Source organism: Lytechinus pictus, chromosome 6, assembly GCF_037042905.1.
Source record: "Lytechinus pictus isolate F3 Inbred chromosome 6, Lp3.0, whole genome shotgun sequence".
In the NCBI taxonomy this organism is placed as follows: domain Eukaryota; kingdom Metazoa; phylum Echinodermata; class Echinoidea; order Temnopleuroida; family Toxopneustidae; genus Lytechinus; species Lytechinus pictus.
The window spans coordinates 26,926,802-26,944,235 of record NC_087250.1 but is presented as its reverse complement, the minus strand read 5'-3'; the positions used below and the strand labels follow the sequence as shown (position 1 = coordinate 26,944,235).

At 40.8% G+C, this 17,434-nt stretch overlaps 1 protein-coding gene across 4 annotated transcripts in view; it reads left to right on the top strand.

Moving 5' to 3' along the window:
* The first annotated feature begins 9,447 nt into the window (after positions 1–9,447).
* The window catches only part of LOC129263635 (dynamin-binding protein-like), a 53,808-nt gene continuing 45,821 nt past the window's right edge, over positions 9,448–17,434 (top strand). For all 4 annotated transcript variants that reach the window (XM_064101297.1, XM_064101298.1, XM_064101296.1 and 1 more), the window contains exons 1-4: positions 9,448–9,657; positions 12,324–12,410; positions 13,539–13,670; positions 14,772–17,255. In XM_064101297.1, the coding sequence (XP_063957367.1) occupies positions 9,462–9,657; positions 12,324–12,410; positions 13,539–13,670; positions 14,772–17,255 (2,899 nt within the window). In that variant the 5' untranslated portion in view covers positions 9,448–9,461. The remainder of the gene's footprint in view (positions 9,658–12,323; positions 12,411–13,538; positions 13,671–14,771; positions 17,256–17,434) is intronic.

Here is a 17,434-nt window from a genome sequence, read left to right as displayed (position 1 = left end):
TTCTCTTATGTTATTACATGAAATCAAATATGCATTTAATCAGTTGTCAATCCAGTTGTTTTAGTTCTTGGTAGAAAAGTTTTGAATTATAACCTAATTTCATATAATAAAATACAAAAGAACAAGTGGGATATGACATGATTAGCCAACCTAATGAAAATTCACAATGACATGCCTACATGTAAAAAACTGTTTAACACCTGAATAATGCAATACTTAAAAATTCTTTGTTATAAATTTTATCAGATTTTGATCAAATTTGTAGCATTTTGCTTTGTGAATTTTACTCTATTGATTGACATAGATCTCCAGCCTGGACCATCTTTTTAAGGTTGAAATAAAACAATCTACATTCCTCCGCAGGATCACAGTTCCAAAAACCCCTTAATAGGTGGTTTCAAACCGCCTCGATCACAAGAATCCCCGTTAAATTACGAGAATTTTTTAGGCTGAAAAATACCCATTAATTATTCCTGCATTCACACCGCCCTGAAACATACCCTTCGGGATAAGTTCCTGAAGTTACGAGCATGCGCAGTATGGTCTGATAAGCAGCAAGGCGCGAAATTCAAAATCACTAGCCCAGCAGCAACCCATGCACGGCGCCGCACCCAACGACACGCTGGGCTAAAAGTTCCCGTAATTTGCTTTCAGACCGCCAAAATACCCACGACCTTGGAAAAATCCCCGCGAAAGTTCTCGTAATTTCGCCAAGTACCTACTATTTATCGGGTATTTTCTTTCGGGGATATTACGCGTAGTTTGCTTTCACAACGCCAAAATACCTGGTATTTTCTGATCGGGATAAATTTCCCGATCAGAGAATACCTGGAACTGGCGAACTTCGAGGCGGTCTGAAACCACCTAATAACAAAATTGAAAATGCGTCCTTCATCATGAATGATTGATGGGTTGACCATCTATAGGGTGGTGAGGCATATAAATTGATTGCATCGTGAATGATTGATGGGTTGACCATCTATAGGGTGGTGAGGCATATAAATTGATTGCATCGTGAATGATTGATGGGTTGACCATCTATAGGGTGGTGAGGCATATACATTGATTGCATCGTGAATGATTGATGGGTTGACCATCTATAGCAGGGGTTCTCAAACTTTTTCTTTGAAGGGCCAGATGAGACTCCTTGTAAACCTGAAAGGGCCAGGGTGAAGTGGATACTTGTAAAAAAAATGTGCAATCTGGCCCTTATTTTGGAGTATTTAATCCAACAAATTTATAACAGTTTCATATGGAACGCAGGTAAAATTAGAAAAGATTTCAAAATACAGCGAGATTCAATATAAATGATAACAAAATTGTAGTACTTTGTTAAAAGGAATCTAGATTATATCTATACATACCTGGTATTGGGGTCACAGATAATGGCTTGAAGTATCAATATTTTTTTTTAGTCAAAGTAGAAGGAATAATAGAGCATGTCTGTTGTAGACTCTAACAAGGATAGTCTCCTAGTCACTTTCAATATGGGGAAAGTGACAGTCTGTCAGCAACAAGTTGCTTGAACCTTGACACAAAAGGTTTAATTGCCAGACGAAGGCACTGATGCAAATGTTCACTGGTCAAGCAGGGGCGGGGGGGGGGGCAGCCCCCTCACTTTTTTTTCCAAAACCATGTACAAAAACGTAAAAATGACCATATGATTGTGATTTTTTGCATGGCCAATCCCCCCCCCCCCCACTTTGAAAACCGTTCCGCGGCCCTAGCCTGTCAAGGTACTAACTTCGGTTAGTTAGTTCTCTATAATGTTCATTGTGGAAAATGCACTTTCGCACCTGTATGTATAGATCCAAACATGGTGAGAACAGCGCTGGTCAACTAATAAGAAAGTAGATCGAACAGACAGAAAAGACTCCACTAAACTTTTAATTTGACTGCCATTATACGGTTAGGTCGACATGGATACACGATGTAATCATATTGAGCTATGTTTCATAGTGTGACTTAAAAGTGATTGAAAAATCCAGAGTCTCGCGGGCCGGATTGAGAAGCTCCACGGGCCGGATCCGGCCCGCGGGCCGTAGTTTGAGAACCCCTGATCTATAGGGTGGTGAGGCATATGAATTGATTGCATCGTGAATGATTGATGGGTTGACCATCTATAGGGTGGTGAGGCATATACATTGATTGCATCGTGAATGATTGATGGGTTGACCATCTATAGGGTGGTGAGGCATATACATTGATTGCATCGTGAATGATTGATGGGTTGACCATCTATAGGGTGGTGAGGCATATAAATTGATTGCATCGTGAATGATTGATGGGTTGACCATCTATAGGGTGGTGAGGCATATACATTGATTGCATCGTGAATGATTGATGGGTTGACCATCTATAGGGTGGTGAGGCATATAAATTGATTGCATCGTGAATGATTGATGGGTTGACAATCTATAGGGTGGTGAGGCATATACATTGATTGCATCGTGAATGATTGATGGGTTGACCATCTATAGGGTGGTGAGGCGTATACATTGATTGCATCGTGAATGATTGATGGGTTGACCATCTATAGGGTGGTGAGGCATATAAATTGATTGCATCGTGAATGATTGATGGGTTGACCATCTATAGGGTGGTGAGGCATATAAATTGATTGCATCGTGAATGATTGATGGGTTGACCATCTATAGGGTGGTGAGGCATATAAATTGATTGCATCGTGAATGATTGATGGGTTGACCATCTATAGGGTGGTGAGGCATATAAATTGATTGCATCGTGAATGATTGATGGGTTGACCATCTATAGGGTGGTGAGGCATATAAATTGATTGCATCGTGAATGATTGATGGGTTGACCATCTATAGGGTGGTGAGGCATATAAATTGATTGCATCGTGAATGATTGATGGGTTGACCATCTATAGGGTGGTGAGGCATATAAATTGATTGCATCGTGAATGATTGATGGGTTGACCATCTATAGGGTGGTGAGGCATATACATTGATTGCATCGTGAATGATTGATGGGTTGACCATCTATAGGGTGGTGAAGCATGTAAATTGATGGATCAACGACAATTTAATTTCACAGCTTTATCAAGAGGCTCTTTAATGGGATGAATGTCTTCTTGCCTATAATCCTCAAATTGGCATCAATTGTTAATAGCTTTCTACATAAATTTTCATGCTTATCATGAATAAATATATATGAGTTTATATGATAAAAAGGTACAATTATAAAGGTACCAAATTTTGGAACCTTGAACTTCAAGCCATGGATTTTTTTTATGTTAACATTTGAGAGTACATTGTAGCTCAATTCTAAGGCTAGTAATTTAAATGGACCAATGACATTTTTTATCTTTAGACTCCCTGGTGGAATGAATGTTTTCTTCATTCATTAATCTGTACCAGCTTCCATAGCATTATTAGCTTTTGATCCTCAAATTGGTAACCATACAGATTCATTTTTAACACTTTGAAAAGAAAAAAAAACATTATACATTATAACATGATAAGACATGGGGAAAGAAGTTAATTAAAAGTTGCCATGTATCATTTTACCCGTGATTTTTTTTTCATCATGCTTATTGAGATACAGTCATTAACGATTAATGCACCAAAGATAAATTGAAAGCTTCAATAATGACAGGCTACATGTATGGATGCCCTCTTTCTTGAGTAACAATAATAATATTTATAGGCATTTACATATTGCACCATCTATCTAGAAATAATCTATTCCGAGGTGCATTGTTTATTATTTTTACCCCAGCTTTTAATAGCTTGAGCTGCCTTTCAGCACTCAGTGCATTCAAGGAATTAATCCTGCCATCATTGCCATGTACATGTACACATTCACCTCACCTGGGTTGAGTGCAGCACAATGTGGATAAATTTCTTGCTGAAGGAAATTATGCCTTGGCTGGGATTCGAACCCACGACCCTCTGTTTCAAAGTCAGAAGACTAATTCACTGGGCCACAAAATGAAATTGTGCACAGTGTATTTTACATTTTGCATTCATTAGGAAACTTGAGTGAAACTTATCCCCAATCTGTAATTTTTAATAGATTGAAATTGAATGACAAATGATTTTAATACTGAAATGTATTATTGTTAATATATATATACAGGGTCGTTTCATTGTTTAGTTTGAACACATTGTTTTCAACAATTCCGTGTTTAACAAATGATACACGAGTCAACGTGAAACATTTCAAACAGAATATAAAAAAACATTGCTAAAGAGAAACCATTTGATTTGTTCCTTTGGTTTACATGTACACGATTAAAGACATCACACTATTAAAGTGGGGACCTACATGTAGCGTTGGTCACTAGTCACTACCCCCCCCCCCCCACCCCTTTTGAATACAATATAGGATTTGATCATTATACGTATACAGGTACACACAGAATTATTCACAGAATAATAATTGATGATTTTTTTTATAAAGCATACTAATCTGCACAAAGTGGAGATATACTGTCTTTTTTCTATTATTAGAAGTACAGGGTATGGAAGAAAGAATGAGATAACATAAAATGAATACAAACTAAATCTCTAGCTGGTTTAAAAGTAAAATATCATGTACATTTCAAATATATGAAATATTAAATTACATATATGTATAGATATTGGGCAATATATATAAGTATTGATAATTCAAAGCATTTTTTTTTTCAATTTTACTGTGTACATGTCATAACTTTGTACATTATGTGAATCATTGTTTAATCCTTTCCTCAGTGAAAGGGAGTACATTCCTTCCCTGCTCAGTGTGTTTAATACACATGTATTTGACCTCTACAAGTGGCCAGGCTAGCGCATTGGATTAGCCAGGCGTTATTAGAAGCAGTAGAGAAAACTGTTTGTATGCAAACTGAATGCGGCACTGGACGAATGAATCAATCAATATACATTTATGGTGAGCATGTAGAGATAGCCATGGAGCTTATAGGGGCTTCATCCACTGCACGTGTGTACTGATGAATGCTATGGCTTGATGTACTGTAATACAGTGAAACCAGTTTAGTATGAAATGAAACTTCCCAGTTCAATTGTACATTTATACCTTTTACAAAAAAAGAGAGACATTTCCATGATAAATGAATTAGAAAATAATGCAAAATAGTTGTTAATATCTTGTACGTATAGTGATGAATTGATACTGATGATGATTTCGATGATTGGTTTGATAACGATGAACGTGTACATATGTTTCATAAAGGTATGATTAGTAATTAGTACAGTGCAAATAACAATGATAAAAATAATGAATAAGTGACGTTTCGGGTTTCCATCCATTTGAGCGCTGAATGTAGCCTAATTGTCGGTGCCCTTTTTCCTCTGTAAAATGACGAAAAAATCCACTTCATAATTTGGAAATAATTTGTAATCCTTTAGATTTCTACAAAGCATTGGAATCACAGTAGGTCCATGGAATCACAACCCTCCTGATGCAGTGTGACGTCATTTTATTGAGGCAAAGTACTCAGCTGTCAAGGAGTGAATATGCAACTTTAAAACATTGCTGTACTATGTAGCCTTTTCACATTTGTCAATGTCACTTTTAGCTCTGGTCTGGATCTTTATAATGGATGATCTACTCTATGTGAACAACCCGTGTGAACAAAAGATACATTATCATACAAAGGGTGAAAGGAATTATATGTACATGTATGTGAACAACCCCTCTGATGACTGAATACATTATCAATTTATCATAATTGATGGTCAAATGTGAATGACCCCTTTGAACTCGGATATATCATAGAAAGGGTTAATCTGTTCATGTGAACAACCACTTGAGGAAAAGATACATAATCAGGAGGGTTGACCTGTTCATGTGAACAACCCTTTGAGGACAAGATACATTTTTATGAGGGATGATCTGTGCATCTGAACAACCCCTTGGAGGACATTATAGTGAGAGATGATTCACTGTAGCTGGGTTGTATATTAAAGCAGTGAGGGATGATCGTTGGATCTAATCTCATTCAGGGGCTCAACTAATCAATAAAGACTAATATCCTGCATGCATATATTGTGATAGAGGGAGGGATGGATAGGGAGAGAGGGAGGGATGGAGGGATAGAGGCTGGGTGAGGGAGTGATTGAGGGAGGGAGGGATGGAAGGAGGGACAGTGGTAAGGGTAGGTGAGGGAGTGATGGAGGGAGGGGTGGGTGGGGTGGGCAAGGGAGGGAGGAATGGAGGAAGGGATGGAGGGAGGGGTGGGTGAGGGATGAAGGGGGGGGAGGGTGTGAGGAGGGAGGGGTGGGTGAGGGAAGGTGGAATGGAGGGGTGGGTGGGTTGGTGGGTGAGGGAAGGAGGGAGGGAGGGATGAAGGGAGGGGAGGGTGAGAGATGGGAGCGAGGGAGGGATGAAGGGACAGTTGTGAGGGTTGGTGAGGGAGGGAGGGAGGGGTGGGTGAGAGGAGGGAGCGAGGGTGGGGTGGGTAAGGGAGGAAGTAAGTGAGAGATGGGAGCGAGGGAGGGATGAAGGGACAGTTGTGAGGGTTGGTGAGGGAGGGAGGGAGGGGTGGGTGAGAGGAGGGAGCGAGGGTGGGGTGGGTATTAAAGGGAGGTAGTAAGTGAGAGATGGGAGCGAGGGAGGGATGAAGGGACAGTGGTTAGGGTTGGTGAGGGAGGGAGGGAGGGAGGGGTGGGTGAGAGGAGGGAGCGAGGATGGGGTGGGTATTAAAGGGAGGTAGTAAGTGAGAGATGGGAGCGAGGGAGGGATGAAGGGACAGTTGTGAGGGTTGGTGAGGGAGGGAGGGAGGGGTGGGTGAGAGGAGGGAGCGAGGGTGGGGTGGGTATTAAAGGGAGGTAGTAAGTGAGAGATGGGAGCGAGGGAGGGATGAAGGGACAGTGGTTAGGGTTGGTGAGGGAGGGAGGGAGGGGTGGGTGAGAGGAGGGAGCGAGGGTGGGGTGGGTATTAAAGGGAGGTAGTAAGTGAGAGATGGGAGCGAGGGAGGGATGAAGGGACAGTTGTGAGGGTTGGTGAGGGAGGGAGGGAGGGGTGGGTGAGAGGAGGGAGCGAGGGTGGGGTGGGTATTAAAGGGAGGTAGTAAGTGAGAGATGGGAGCGAGGGAGGGATGAAGGGACAGTTGTGAGGGTTGGTGAGGGAGGGAGGGAGGGGTGGGTGAGAGGAGGGAGCGAGGGTGGGGTGGGTATTAAAGGGAGGTAGTAAGTGAGAGATGGGAGCGAGGGAGGGATGAAGGGACAGTTGTGAGGGTTGGTGAGGGAGGGAGGGAGGGGTGGGTGAGAGGAGGGAGCGAGGGTGGGGTGGGTATTAAAGGGAGGTAGTAAGTGAGAGATGGGAGCGAGGGAGGGATGAAGGGACAGTTGTGAGGGTTGGTGAGGGAGGGAGGGAGGGGTGGGTGAGAGGAGGGAGCGAGGGTGGGGTGGGTATTAAAGGGAGGTAGTAAGTGAGAGATGGGAGCGAGGGAGGGATGAAGGGACAGTGGTTAGGGTTGTGAGGGAGGGAGGGAGGGGTGGGTGAGTGGAGGGAGCGAGGGTGGGGTGGGTAAGGGAGGTAGTAAGTGAAAGATGGGAGAGAGGGAGGGATGGAAGGAGGGACAGTGGTTAGGGTTGGTGAGGGAGGGAGGGAGGGAGGGGTGGGTGAGCTAAAGAGAAGAGTGAATACATATGAACTGTGTGTAGATGGCAAGGGTGAAGGGAGTGTTGGTGACGTGAAAATGACGACATCTCGAAATTAATCACATTCTATTTCGACATACTTGTACAGGCCTATTATATGTGAAAACCTGAGGTGATAATCATAAATAGGACGAATAGAAAATGAATGATGAACAAGTATATTGTGTAGTGGTAATGAGAGCAATAATTTTGTTAGGAATACATTTAGGCTACCACAAACGAATTATAAATTGGCTATATGTGATCAAGTGCTACATAGGCTACATGTTTGTATCTGGTAGGTTTCCAAATTGGATTAGCACTAGAGCAGTATTGAATTACTGAGTACACATAGAGATCATGCTTATTTGCAATCATATCACACAGGAACATTCTAATATGAACTTAAATACCTACATGTACAGTATGTATTTACTGTACATGTATATGATTATTTCACATTTCATTGATTATATTATACAGTATGCTATGTAAGGTTGAGTGTTAATCCAAGTTAATTGCTTGATTACAATTTCCTGTGTGTTTATAAGACATGTGATAGCCAAGTGTCATCTGATTCTAATTGTCACTTTCATGTTTAATAAAGGTTTCTAAGCAGGATCGAGTTGAAGTCAGCATGTCTTTTTAGTTGAAAAAATAATTCCTTGTCAAAACTTTCCTCTAATACCCCTTTCATAAACCCATCCTCCAATTAGCCGCCTAATAGTAATGCGGATAATTCAATAAGAATTGCGTTCACAAACTCCGAAAATAATCCGCACTATTTTTACGAGCGCCCGTCCTGAAAAAGGCGGATAATCGTCATGACAACTGCACACGCGCCCTCCGATGCGGTTGTGTTGGAAAAGGGTGACCTTATGACCGCACCATGGCAATTATCCGCATTATTTGAAAATGCGTTCATAAATTCAAAATCTGGTCCCGATGCCGCTATTATGCGGATAATTGCAGCATCAAAATAATGCGGATAACTCTGGTCCTCCTCCGATTTTACGACCAAATTATGCTGCTATTAGCCGCATAATTGGGTTTATAAAAGGGGTATAACTCTCTATCAAATAATAGTAAACATTTACATTATTATTTTTTTATTCATTTTCTTGATTTTTTTCTCACAATGTATTTGCTTAAACATCATTATCGTCATTTTTACATTTGTTTTATTTATTTACATGTTTATATATGTATTTATTTATTTATTTGTGTATTATTTTTGTTGGGGGATACAGGGCTATTTGTGCTCTTTTGTTTTTGTGGGAGAGGGGAGAACTTCCCCCTTGCCTTGGCTATATTGCACTGTAAACACTAATCCTACATTAGGGTCTAGATAATCTTTATTAATTTATTATCGTCAGGGGAATGTCAGGGACACAGTTTATTATAGGACATGCACTCTCTTAGTTTACATTGTCCTTCAAATGGTTATGATCAAACCAGAATGATTCACTTTGAGTATAGTTTATATACATAATAACAATAATATTTTTTTGCTCATATTGTGCTTAACAATAACACTTTCTTTATCAGAAATCTCTCGGTGCTTTGCAGTAATGCAGTATAATTATCCTCATTTTTATTTTACTAGAGCAGCTGTCTAGATACACACTCTGCATTTGAAGAAATAAATTTCTATCAGGTACCCATTCACCTCGCCTGTGTTCAGTGCAACACAATGTGGATAAATTTCTTGCTGAAGGAAAACACACCATGGGTTGGAATAGAACCCACGTCCCTCAGATCCAAGATGAGTCATAACCACTAGACCAGGATACCCCTATATAAAACCTTTATTCTCTTTATTTTGTTGTAGGTGCCATAGCGACCATCATGGAGGTGGGCTCGCGAGTGGTGGCCATCTTTGATTTTGAGACGACGGAGCCCGGAGAGTTGGCGTTGAAAGCGGGAGATGAGGTTGATATTACGTCGAGAATCAATGAGAACTGGATAGCTGGGACATGTAATGGAAAGACTGGTACCTTCCCTGCTAACTTTGTCAAGCCTGTTGATGAAGCAAGCTCAAACGGTGAGTTTTATCATCATAACCTCATCATCAGTATCATCATTGTCATCATCATCAGCACCATCATCATCACCATCATCACCACCACCATCATCATCATCATCATCATCATCGTCATCACCACCATCATCGTCATCACCACCACCATCGTCATCACCATCATCATCATCACCACCACCATCATTATCATCATCATCATCATCATCTTAAATTACTGTCAATATTTAGTGGCAGTCTTTGGCGGAGGCACAAGTGGTGCATGCCGCCTATATATATTTTGAGAATTGCCCATGGAATTTAGATGTCAATTTTGGTACTCATTACAAAAATTGTCATCTTTGCCCCCTCCATTTTCAAATTTGCTATTGCCCCCCCCCCCCCAACTCTTCATGTATTTCAAAATCCTGGATTGTCATTATCTCAAGATGGGGGCACATGGTATCAACGCCCCTGATATATTTTTAGAAATTCCAATTGAATTTACATATTATTGATATTGGTATACATGTACATTATGAAAATTATTATCTTCCCTCCCCCACCCTTTCAAATTTGCTATTTGCAGTCCAGGGGGAAAACTACACGGGCTGGGGGAAAACTACATGGGCTGGGGGCAATTTTGCCCCTCCCCTCCAAAAAAAAGAAATTGTCAAAAGATCCTTGGAAACTAAAAATGGGGCCCTGAGAAATGTCAATTCATTGCTAAGTTAAGCTTATCCAGTAGGTTGTGAAAATCTGAAGATTCTTTGTCATGACACACCTTTAAGACTCCCCGTAAAGGGCCGTAAGGAAGATGTTTTTCTTTTTATGGGGGGGGGTGGGGGTGGGTGGGTGGTGGTGTTGTCACTGTTGTGTGTACATAAGACCCTTTTTACTTTTTGATTCAATGATATAATCATTATTTTATTTTAATTTACTAGGATTTACACCGTACAAATATTTTTCTGGTTTTTGTCTCGCCTGCATAGCAGAGCAAGACTATAGGCGCCGCTTTTCCGACGGCGGCGCCGGCGGCGGCGTCAACATCAAATCTTAACCTAAGGTTAAGTTTTTGAAATGACATCATAACTTAAAAAGTATATGGACCTAGTTCATGAAACTTAGGCATAATGTTAATCAAGTATTAGTGAACATCCTGCTCGAGTTTCAGGTCACGTGACCAAGGTCAAAGGTCATTTAGGGTCAATGAACTTTGGTCAAGTTGAGGGTATTTGTTGAATTACTATCATAACTTTGAAAATTTATGGATCTAGTCCATGAAACTTGGACATAAGGTTAATCAAGTATTAGTGAACATCCTGCCTGAGTTTCAGGTCACATGACCAAGGTCAAAGGTAATTTAGGGTCAATGAACTTTGGCCAAGTTGGGGGTATTTGTTGAATTACCATCATAACTTTGATAATTTATGGATTTAGTTCATGAAACTTGGACATTAGGTTAATCAAGTACCACTGAATATCCCCTGTGAGTTTCAGGTCACAAAACCAAGTCAAAGGTCAGTTAAGGTCAATAAACTTAGGCCATGTTGGGGTAATTGTTGAAGTGCCATCATAACTTTGAAACTTTGGATAGAGTGAATGAAATGTGGACATGGGTGTAGTTGACAGTCTTAAGTCTCCGTTCAAATGTCATTTATGGTCAATGAACGTGGTATTATGTCATTATATGAATGATGTTTTTGTGAATGATTATTTTATAGTAATTTTCAAAGTTAGCACTGCTGCTATATTAAATTGCGTAATGCAGGCGAGACTGCCAGAGGCATTCCACTTGTTTATATACTTTTTTGTGATTTCTGTTTTTTAATTTAATATATAACATGTTAATTGTCATTTCTGTATATGTATATTAATTGTATATTGATTTTGATCTGGAGAGATTCAATCTATCGTTTAAAATGACCTGAATTGGTTTTATCACCATGGATCTTGGCTTCATCAAGACGGAGATCATAACCGAGATCATAACCGAGATCATAACCGAGATCATAACCGAGATCATAACCGAGATCATATAGCTCTATTAAAAAGAGTCACCTAATTTTCATTCTTATGCAGGTAGAGTGAAAAGTAAACAACTTTTATAATTAAAGCACTGTTAGCATTCAAAGTTAAAATGGCTCTACAAAAATGAATACTATTCAGGGTGTTACATAAGCACTTGCCCGGGGCAAGTAAAAGTTATAGTCGGGCAAGTGTTTTGAAGTAAAGACCAAAACTACTTGCCCGAATTGGGCAAGCAAAATTCTCACAGTAGAATTACCAAAATTAGGGTCAATATGATATACCGACCCTAAATTTGGTCATGGCGGGCAAGATGAAATCACTTTTTAAAAAGAAATGCAAGAACAAGGTACATCAGTTCATGTCAAAAGAGAAAAAAAAGTAAATTTTTTTTGCAAGAACAAGGTACATCAGTTCATGTCAAAAGAGAAAAAAAGGTCAATGGTTTCTAGGACCATAATATTTTCTTTTGAAGAAGTAAAACTTTTTTCAAGGATTTTTTTGGGCAAATGAAATAGATTTTCAGGCAAGTATATTCCAACTATTTACACATTTACTTGCCCAACAGGCCAAGTTCATCTAAAAAGTTATGTAGCACCCTGCTATTGATTCTTATTTTAAAGGACTTGCTTTTATTTTTTGTTCATTTATATTTATATGTGCAGTATCAGAGAAGAAATCCACTTCATATCAAGTCACAGCAGTACAGGATTATGAGAGCAGCACAGAGGGCGATCTCTGCTTCAAAACAGGTGAAATTAATTAGTAGAAATATTATTTTTGCTTGATTATGGGGGAGGGTTATAAATCTCAATATTACACTATCTTGCGTTGCCATGAAATTTCATGAGGCATAGTCTGAACAATGTAAACCCTATTGGGTACTGGGTCTGCCGAGTCGACACCGATATACGTATACTTGTATATATCGGTGTCGCTTCGGCAGACTACATGTACATGTACTGTTAGTCTTAACCAAGGAATAAAACCAAGTCATGAGGACTTGTCAAAAGGCTTTGAATGATGATTGATGATTGAAAATTGGTGATTTTTCATTTATTAATGATTAGATTTTCGCAATGTTGCCAGTTTTTAGCATACATGTGTAATAATGATAATAATAGTGATAATAATAATAATTGGCATTCATATTGAGCCATCCATTGAGAAATAATCTATTCTGAGGTGCATTGTTACTATTATTATTACCCCGGCTTTAGCTCAAGCAGCCTTTCAGCGCTCAGTCCATTTCAAGGAATTAATCCTGCCTGGTATCCATTCACCTCACCTGGGTTGAGTGCAGCACAAAGTGGGTTAATTGTTGCTGAAGGAAAGCACGCCATGGCTGGGATTCAAACCCACAAACCTCAGATCGAGAAACGAGAGTCCTAACCACTAGACCACAACGCCCCCACATAGGTCTGAATTCACAAAGGTGGTTTTGAAAACCCACGGTTGAATCCTTGGTTTATGCAGAGTTCCTGTATAAATTACGCTTACTTTAGCGCGTATCGGGCGCGTGTATAACAAGTGTCCAATGCTGATGCACGCTTTTGTCACAGTGCGCCAAATTGACGCCTGTTACCATGGTTGGATACGCTATTTTATTCATGAGTCAACTGTTTGAAGAGTGGACTCATTAATTCAAACAGTGGACTCGTGAATAAAGTAGCGTGGATAACCACGGCATCAGGCATCAATTTGGCGCACTGACAAAAGCGCGCATCAGCATTGGAATTTTTTAATGTACGCGGTAAAATAAGCGTACATGTACTTTATACAGGAAATCTGCATAAATCATGGACTCAACCGCGGGTTTTCAAAATCACCTATGTGAATTCGGGCCATAGTGATAATGCAATGATTTTTTTTTTGTATAGGTGAGGTAATAAGTGTTTCACATCAGATAGATGAGCATTGGTTGGAAGGATCATTAGGTGGTAGATCAGGGATATTTCCAGTCAGTTACGTGAGTAAGGACATCTCTCACACTAACCAACCAGCAATACAAGGTACGTCTATCTCCTCTCATCAAATTGCTTTTCATTAAAGGTCAAGTCCACCCCCGCAAAATTTTGATTTGAATAAGTAGAGAAAGATCAAACTAGCATAACACTGAAAATTTCATCAAAATCTGATGTAAAATAAGAAAGTTATGGCACTTTGAAGTTTCGCTTATTTTCACAAAACAGTGATATGCACAACTCAGCAACATGCAAATGAGTCAGTCAATGATGTCCATCACTCACCATTTCTTTTGTTTTTTATTGTTTGAATTATACAATATTTCATTTTTTTTACAGATTTGACCATAGAGACTGACTTTACTGAACCATATGGTATTAAACAATGCTAATTCCACATGTTCAGGGAGGCTTTAATCATTGTTTCACTTGACAATGAGGAGAAAATTATAATCTCATAATAAAATACAAAAGAAATAGTGAGTAGATGACGTCATCAGTCGCCTCATTTGCATAGCGACCAGGATGTGCATATACATGTAACTGTTTTGTGAAATTAAGCGAAATTTAAAATGTCATACCTTTCTTATTTTACATCCAATTTTGACGAAATTTTCAGTGTTATGCTTGTTGGATTTTTCTCTCTTTATTCAAATAATTTTTTGTCAGGGTGGATTTGTCCTTTAAGGGAGAAATATGAAAGACATCTCTTATAACTAAACTCATTTTGTTGCAGAAAGCAATTCTTTCATGAGAAAGACATCAGTGTTGATTTGACTGTATCGTCATATATGAAGGTTTAGTTAGTTTTAATACTCAAACTGAACTCATGAATAATGAAGTTTTCTTAAACTGGATATTGCCAACAGAGATTAGCACATGTGGGACAGTGTATTATTATTGCCTATTAAAAGACCTGTCACTTGAACAAGTTTTACTTTATCATACATTAAAATTTGTAACTCTATGTACTGGAAGCTATACAAATCGAGACCAATAACAAGTTGAGATTGGTTTTGGAAGAGATTCAGGTAAAAAAAAATTGTGCAAAACTATGTCAGTATAAAATAGATATATATGTATATGTTAGCAATGATACATGTATACTGTACAACTGATATATTTCCTCCCTTCCTATCCTGTTGTCAGAATACGAGGCAAGAGCCACTCAGAATGTTACAGGACAACTCAGTGAAGAACTGACCTTCATGATCGGTGACATCATCACTATTACAGGGAAGGTTGATGATGATTGGTTGAATGGAAGAATCAATGGCAAATCAGGTGTATTACCAGCAATATGTGTGCAACCACTCGATACAAACTCATTAAACGGGCCAAGGACTGATGGAACAACCCAGGGTTCTGATTTAAACTTTGATGTGTTAGATAAAGCATTCCAAGGGACCAGTACTACAGTGGGCGCAACGGGAGAAAGGCCACATGCAAAGACATTGTTTCCGTTCAGTGCAGAGAGAGACTGCGAACTTAGCTTCATGGACGGTGAGACTATATATCTCAGAGTAAGAGTGGATGAGAACTGGTTAGAAGGAGAGCTTGACGGGAACATTGGACTGTTTCCTGCAGAATTTGTTGAGATCCTTGTGGATATTCCTGCTGGGTATGTTCCTCCAGAGGCAAAGTCAAAGAATGTTTCTCTGAAGCAAGGTAAAGCATCGGGTAACCCAGTGCTTTCCTTGTCATCAACACAGGGTGAAGTAGCTGTTGTTAAACCTCAATTACTTGATGTTGGACAGGATAAAGGTGTCGCTCCTGTTAAAGGTAGACGAGGGAAAGTCCTGTATGACTTCAACCCTGAAACAGAACACGACGTCTCGGCCAAACAAGGTGATATCATCACCATTATGAGTAAACCGGACAATGAGTGGTACGAAGCTAAGAATCCCGCCGGTAAGGTTGGTTTCATCCCAATCGCTTATGTGCAATTATTAGAGAAACCTAGGACTCCATCTTTTAAGAGACCTGCTCCCCAACCACCGGGGGTGAAACCATCAAAGAAAGGCACAGCTCCAAATGCTCCTAAAGGAGGACCTTCGGATAAGAATGCCAATGATTTGTTTTTACTTGACCAGCTTGGGACCCTGGATACACAGAATACATCAGCTCAACCTGATAATCCTAAACCAAGTTCCGGTGGTGGATTGGATGATTTGTTGTTCTTTGATCCCCTGGGTGGAGGTACCGATCCTCCCCTCGCACCCTCAAAACCAGGATCCCATAATCCTACACTTCCACATGCTTTCAAACCGGGTGGCAGCACCTTCAAGCCGGTGTCCTTTGCCGGGAAGAGTACAGCCAACACCGCAACTGTTGCTCCTATGACCGCGGAAACCCAAAGCTCAACTCCTGCTCCACCTCCTCAACCTAACAGGGGAAATTCCCTTCTTGACATGAGTCCTGTTGACAAACCGATGTCTCCTGTAATGATGCCAATGGCTCCTATCGATGCCAGCAATCTATCGTCAGAGCCCAAACCTACAATGACCAAACAAGAATCCCTTGATAGTCTTTCAAAGTTTGACATCCTTGCCGCAAGGCCGTTCAATCCCACTAGCTCTAAGCAGATCAGGAGTGTGCAGCGTCCAGTGAATAGAGGTTCATCATCAAGCAGCATAGATGCCAGTGCCGCCATTCACTCCACCGCTGCTATGTCTGGAGGCTCAGAGCCGGTGGTCCAAGATCCAGAGCTCTTGACGATATCCCAGGTCAATCAGGACTTGGATCGTGCGATGCTGGAAGGGAGTTTGCCGAATAATAGTGCTGGTTCAGGACTTCTGACACTATCCCAAGTCAACTCAGACCTTGACAAGGTTATCCAGGAAGGCAGCCAGGAAATGACATCCAACTTCAATGCAGCCTTCAGCAGTGAGTTGGAGGCTGTCAACAATGTTCCTTTATCCTTTGATCAGGATGATTTCAGACCGCCTGTTCCTCCGCGCCAACCGTCCCCTAACCCATTTGCAGCAGCTGTTGAGGAGCAGCAAACAGAGATGCAACCCAGCAAGCCCCAATCTTCCAACCCATTTTCTGCTGTTACTCCTCCAGGAGAGGTGGACAATGCCTTTGCAAATTCATTTGATCCATTACAAAGTGTTCCAAATGCTACCCTTCCCCGAGATGATAGCATCCCATCAGACATGTCTGATGATGCCTTTGCCCAAGGGATCAACTTCACCATCAACTCTCCTCTCAGCATCCCTCAGGAGACCCCTCCTACCTCCACCTCCTTTAAGCTTCCTCCTCCACCATCACCTGGCAAGCGTCCGATGGCTCCCCCCAAGCCGCAGAAGTTTGATCCTCGGAGCGCTGTGCCCCGCCCGCGGCCTAAATCCAGATCCAGTGTGGAGAGCATCGAGGCTGTCATACCTCCTCCGCCCCCGTCCCAGAAACCTGCTCTTCCTCCCAAGCCAGACCTCGACCTCCTATCTGACACCCAGCGTGCTGCTAACCCTGAGCTAGCAAACTTTGAGGCCAGTATTCAGCAGATATTTGATACGTCAAAGTGGGAGACGGACGAGGCAGAGGTCTCGGGTCAATCAGCACCTGTTCCACCACCTCCTGTCACCAGAGGTGCTTCTCTCTTGGATCAAGATCTTGGTGTTATCAGTCAAGGTAAGTTCTTGGTGTTGATATCTTGATGTAAAGGAATTGGTGTTTGGTTGTTGGTGTTAAGATCTTTGTGTTATCTGTCAGGGTAAAATCCTGGTTCTAATAGCTTGGTATTGAGGTCTTGGTGTTGGGCATCTGGTTTTAAGTTTTTGTTTTCATCAGTTAGGGGAATTTCTTTGATT